Here is a 6,477-nt window from a genome sequence, read left to right on the forward strand (position 1 = left end):
GGCTCACAAAATGATTTGTGCCATTTTATGGCACATATAAACACCATGAGGCGGCAGTTTATTTTATCATGTAAACTCTCACTCAGCAGAGTCACAGAAACTCCCAAACATTCCCAAATCATTTTCCTGCTAACAATCCAACTCAATCCTCCCAAATATAGTTTGTGTTTATTATATGAGACTGTAGCCAAGTTCTATCTGATGCGAGTTGCATAATAAAAGCGTAAAGGTTACACGTGAGCGCTTTCAAAAGGGTCAAGCCAGTCAATGTTGTTTGTATATTCTAAAGGTCATTCTGTATTGGTTGGCGACATTTCTTAAGAACCGTCTCATTAGATAGTTAAAAGACTGATGCACCAACAATAGAATCATGAGGTTATATTACAATATTACCTAAATGACATTGACCTCTCATTGTAAAATCAGCAGAGGGTGAAAGTAAACAATTCTGACCTTAAAGTAAATCGCAATGAAGAACAAAAGCCATATATTTTCTTACTTTGTAATCTAGGTGTTATCAGGTAGAGATAAGCTGCAAATAAAGTCATACTACTCTCTAATAAATTTATCTTTACTTTAATACAGCAAGACATAATAGGAGAAAGATACATTTGTAACACCTTTTTGTACACCCTGGGTTATCTTTACTTTTTTTTTTTAAATACATACATTACCCTGCAGCCTGCAATTTAGGGTTAGTTTCCTAACCTAAGGTCGGTTATGCTTGCTGACTAAAGCAAAATAACAGAATACAGAGCTTAACACAGGGTTAAAAGTGTCCTTGTGATAAAGAGACCTTGAAGTTGTCTTCTATAACTGTTTTTACCATGTTCTTATTGTTCCTATGCATTTTAAAATATTTACATATATGTCCTGGTTTAGCTGAGGGGGCTTAAAAAGGCAGCGATAACTGTATGGGAGCAGTTTTTGTCATGATTCGAGCGTTTAGAAACAAAATGTATGAGACAGTTGTTGTCAGATTTCAGTGGTGATACCAAATATGAAATTTAATCGAAAACATGGCAAACAGCTTTGGAGAATTTGATGTTTCCCCATTCAGAGATAAAAGCTGCACTTGTATTAATAACCTACCGTTTCACACTGCACATTCCTAAACCCCGGGATAAAGTCCTTATCTACATATTTGCCGTGTCAGTGTCACTGACTGGACAAACACAGCACGTGACCTGTTTACTTAAAGGCTCCTCATATTCGCGTCCTCATATTATACATTGCTGACTGTAATAAGTTTGTTTTTCTGAGTGAACTTTTCAAACTATAAAAAGGTAAGAATGACGGTCTCTTCTTCACTCGAACTGTCGCGTTTTCCATCGCCGTTTGACATTTTTTTCTATCATACGCAGAAACGATTGTTTATACATCGTGCAGCAGTGTTTCCGTGACTGCCCAACGAGCGTGAATATAAGGCACGCGATTGGTTGTCGGTTGCTAAGCATCTAGTTGTAGCATTGTAACACCACATCGTTTCACACTGTACAAGTTTGACACAGCAAAAGCAGTGCTAACCCCGCATCTAAATTACAAGTGCGAAACGCTCCTTTACCCGGGGTTAAAAGCGGTGTTTAGAACGACGATAACCCGGGGTTAAGCGCAGTGTGAAAAGCCCTATGGTGAAGCATTTTTTAAAAAAATGGTACGCTCTAATTAGTAAGCGGGAAAATGTGTGCATTAAGGAAGCCGTCACTAATGGAAGGGGGGATTGGAGGACAAATAATGGATTTTGAGGGAATTTGAACAAGGTTATTATAGCACTGCTTGGCCACACTGAAACTCTGTCCTCAACAGATGAAGAGGAGTTTGTACTGTTTTAGTACATCAGGCCTAAAGTTCTAGTTTTAGACCGTTTTATTGATAACCCGTTTATTACTCTTAACCATATTTACTTGCACATCTGCTTTACTAAACACCTTTTTGGACACCAACATTGTTCCTGTGTTTACATCTTGGGGCGATTCTCCTTGTGACCATTCGGGTCCCTGTCTCAGTCTTTTAAAGGGGGATAAAAAGACGATTATGAAGGGTTAAGCTAACAGTGAAAAGATCTGAACTAAAGTGCACCTAATATTGGCCATTGTTTTAAGATATTTTAACACCCACACAGTAAAGGATTTAACCAGATGAAAAGATTACAGAGCAAAAACTCATTTAATAGGCACCTGTGCCTGCTAGTTCACCTATCCATCTGAAAAAGCCTTCACATATAAATTGCTTACAAATAAAAAGTGTAATAAATAGAGAAAATAGTGAAACAGGCTGAATGAGAGGAAAAAATCCATCAGGAATTGATTGGATTGTTTGTTGTCGTTAATTGGCTAATTGCTGTGATCGTTTCATGTGAAGGACAGGTTGCTGCAGAGGAGTGACTGAAACCCATCTGGCCACTATTATTATTATTATTATTTTTATTTTTTTTATTTTTTTGAATTCCAAAAATACAGTACAATTCAGCAGATTCTCAAGACATTTAACAAACCATGTAAATCCACATAAGGACACCATAATAAAAACTACATTCAAATGAATAAAATTAAAGGGCATCACAAAAATATATGTTAAATTAATTTAATGGGCATTTAATGGGGTTTGTTTTTTGAATTGGACAACCTTATTGCAGCCCTTGCACCAGACTTCACTAGTTCACCCAAAAATTAAAATTCTGTCATTAATTACTCTCATGTCATTCCACACCCATACATTTTTTCCCCTTCATTTTTTGGTGAACTAACCCTTTAATGTTTTTGATAATTATAAGGGCACAGATAAATAATTTACAGTAAAAACTGCAATATTCCATAAAAAAAAATAAGAATGTCAATGTTTATTTAATTCTTACTTTAAAAAAACATATATGAATGCCAATTATTAGATAACAAAATATCTAAACAAGCGGTATCTGCAAACAAATGACGCTAGAGCTTTTCCTCATAACTTCACTTTTGCATCAAGTTTTCTCATCAATCCAAGAGACTTTTTTGTGTATGTTTTGCTTGAAAACTATGCTTGTGCTGTCTGTATTCAAAATAAATAGTTTTTTTTTTATTATTTTTTCTATATAATGCAATAAACTCATGATTGACATTTCACACATCCAACTGTATGCATGCTCTGAATGGCGTGATGTCCTTACCTCCCATCGACAGTAGGTCAGCAGGAACAGGCACAAGGGTATGGCGGTACCGGACATGGCATGGGTAGAGGGCATGCTGTACTCCGAGTTGTAGAACATCTCCACCTTTACCACCGGGGGCGAGGCAGGTCTCGGCCACCGGATCACATCTTTCGTGCACTGGCCGAGATACATGACCCATACCCAGACCACGACGAGCCGGCGGCTCACATAAGCGTCCACGTTCCACATGAAGAACGGGAAGAATGAGATGTAGAAAAGCTCGTTCCCGAGCTCGGTACCGAGCGTGAACAGGTAGAAGAGAAACTTATTCTCAATGATGAACTCCTGCCCGACGTCTCCGGTGAGAGAGTTTCTGCGCAACGGCTTCACCGCGGATCCTTGAGCGTCGTCCCCGTTATCCCGTGCGATGTTTTCTCCCGCAGCTCCGTTCGCCAGGCTGTTATTGCGTTTCTCCCTGTCGGTCTCTGCTCCTGCTGGTCTACGGCGGGTGGCATCCCCGCCTCCGTTCTGAACATCCCCGTGGCGAGTGCCTGGTACCCCGTTACTGAGTTTGTCACGTGTGTCGGTTCCGCGCACCCCGCATAGCTGCTGAAAACGCGCGACGTGCTGAGGGTCCTGCAAATAGTGCATGAGCCGCACGAATCCCACTTTCAACCCGCCTGCCATGTTTAGCGACAGACTGCGCAAGTTGAAGCCACCTGGTAAGACCGGGAGAAGCTGGAGCTACCGAGAGTGAACCGTGCTGTGGGTGTGGGTTATTAAACCATTCCCGTACTTATAATAACAAAACCCTCCGATCTAACCGAGACAAATATACTTACAACAACTCAGAAAATTATTCATGGACACATGATGAGAAAATTAACATGAAAAAAACTACTTGCAACGATTTACAAAACGTCCAATTGCACCGACCCCCACGCCGTATCCGGGTACTGACAGATTCGTGCAAGCAAGAAATACAACGAGTCTCTAGGAGAAAAAAGAAAGCAAGTTTAGCAGATTCAAAATGGGAGGGGCTTAGCAGCCGGACATTGGCTGTGATTGGTCAATGTTACATTGTTTTAAAAAAAACGAATAATATTTGACCTCTTTGCTGTTTGACATTAATTAAATATTATTAATTTAATTAGTATCCGTACTTTCATTTAAAATATTACCCAGTCGTTACTAAAACATCGGAGAGCCATCATTGTCACGTGGTGGCTGTTACTTTTCACAGCGCTGAGGATTGATTGCCAAATCGTGTTCGTTTCTGATTACAGCGTAATTTAAAAGATATCGCGTGGGCTGATTTCTATGCAAACGTCAAGTACTAATCGTTTGGATTTAATCGATAATGCTTTTAGTGTACAAATGTCAACAGTAGAACCAAAAAGACCTCATATGTGAATGCAGCTCAACGGGGAATGTGCCACAAAGCGCCCTCTGGAGTACTTAAGTCAACTTTTGTGTAGGAAACGTTGAGCTACTCCGCCCAATGGTGCGGAGACGTTCACGTAGGGATGGCGTCATCACTTTAAGGACTCGGGAGCTGCCGCACATGATGATAAATATGGTACATAATGATGAAATCATACCTTTTTTATTTTATTTGCATATATTTATTTACACAGATAGGCTAAAGAAAAAGGACTGAGTGAAACATTCAATATTTTATTTTATTTGACTGCAGTGCCATGAAAATAGACAATTCTCGTATATGCTACTTTTAAATCTTTTGGCAAAATAGCACTTAATTCTCTGAGGAATAATGTTCTCTTTGAAACAAAAAATAGCTCCATTTCAAAATAAACTGGATATCCATGTCTATGCTTTGAAATGTCCAAAAGATAGCACTCTGAATTTAGATCTCAGTAAATTACATTCAGATATTGAAAAAAATACATTACACATACAAATGTGCATAAACAAACACACAAAGTATCAATAGTAAGAGTACCAGTCATTATATACTGTACCAAAATATTTTTGCACTACTTTGCTTGTTAGAAAACCTTGTGTAACCAACGTGTGAGACATGCACAGCGATATGAGATGAGAACAGGATCATCTGAGGTTCTGTGTAAAAGAGTGGGAGATTTTACACTACATTGAGCATGTATACCTTGTTTTCCCTGTTAGTCATAATCTGTGGGTTTTTGCACTGAATGCAAGTCATTGTTAGGAGATATTCCAACACCCACACAGTTAGGGTTTCCAGATCCAGATATTAAAGAGACAGAAATGTAGAAAATCCATGTGTGTACAAATGAGGCATTGGGACAAACTGGACTGAATACCTAAATTACTATCAATTGACTACCTTCAGATGACTGTAAAACAGCATTATAAACTGCAGGTAGTAGAGATGATTGAAATTAATGAACCAAAGTAGCAGAGAAAACACTAGATGGCAGAGTAACCTTAACATAACGGTTTCTGCCAAAAGCCTTAAAAGGCTGTATGCAAAGACCTTAAAGGGTTAGTTCACCCAAAAATGAAAATTCTGTCATTAATTACTCACCCTCATGTCGTTTCACACCCGTAAGACCTTCGTTCATCTTCGGAACACAAATTAAGATATTTTTGATCAAATCCGATGGCTCAGTGAGGCCTCCACTGACATAATTTAGACTTTCAAATGCCCAGAAAGCTACTAAAAATATTTTTAAAACAGTTCCTGTGACTGCAGTGGTTCAACCTTAATATTATAAAGCGACGAGACTATTTTTTGTGCGCCAAAAATAACAAAATAGCGACTTTATTCAACAATATCTAGTGATGGGTGATTGCAAAACACTGCTTTATGAAGTTTTGAAGCTTTACGAATCTTTTGTTTCTAATTAGTGTTTCGGAGCGTGTATCAAACTGCCAGAGTCACGTGAACTATTGAAGTTTCAAAACACTTATGACGTAACAAAGCCTCGTTTACTGAAATCATGTGACTTTGGTATTCTGCACCACTGATTCGAAAAAAAATGATTCATGAAGATTCGAAGCTTCATGAAGCAGTGTTTTGAAATTGCCCTTCACTAGATATTGTGGAATAAAGTCGCTATTTTTGGAGCACAAAAAGTATTCTCGTCGCTTTATAATATTAAGGTTGAACCACTGTAGTCACATGAACTGATTTAAATATGTTTTTAGTAGCTTTCTGGGCATTGATTAAGGGAGTGTCATTGCTGGCGATGCAGGCCTCACTGAGCCACGGGATTTGATCAAAAACATCTTAATTTGTGTTCTGAAGATAAACAAAGGTCTTATGGGTGTGGAACAACATGAGGTTGAGTAATTAATGACATAATTTCATTTTTGGGTGAACTAACCCTTTAAACACAAGTAGC

At 38.5% G+C, this 6,477-nt stretch overlaps 1 protein-coding gene across 1 annotated transcript in view; it reads right to left on the minus strand.

The window, feature by feature from the left end:
* Positions 1-4,136, minus strand: part of sgpp1b (sphingosine-1-phosphate phosphatase 1b) — a 34,937-nt gene extending 30,801 nt beyond the window's left edge. The window contains exon 1 of the mRNA XM_048205708.1: positions 3,149-4,136. Coding sequence (XP_048061665.1) covers positions 3,149-3,817 — 669 coding nt within the window. The 5' untranslated portion in view covers positions 3,818-4,136. The remainder of the gene's footprint in view (positions 1-3,148) is intronic.
* Between the last annotated feature and the right edge of the window lie 2,341 nt (positions 4,137-6,477).

This window comes from Megalobrama amblycephala, linkage group LG10, assembly GCF_018812025.1.
Source record: "Megalobrama amblycephala isolate DHTTF-2021 linkage group LG10, ASM1881202v1, whole genome shotgun sequence".
NCBI lineage: Eukaryota > Metazoa > Chordata > Actinopteri > Cypriniformes > Xenocyprididae > Megalobrama > Megalobrama amblycephala.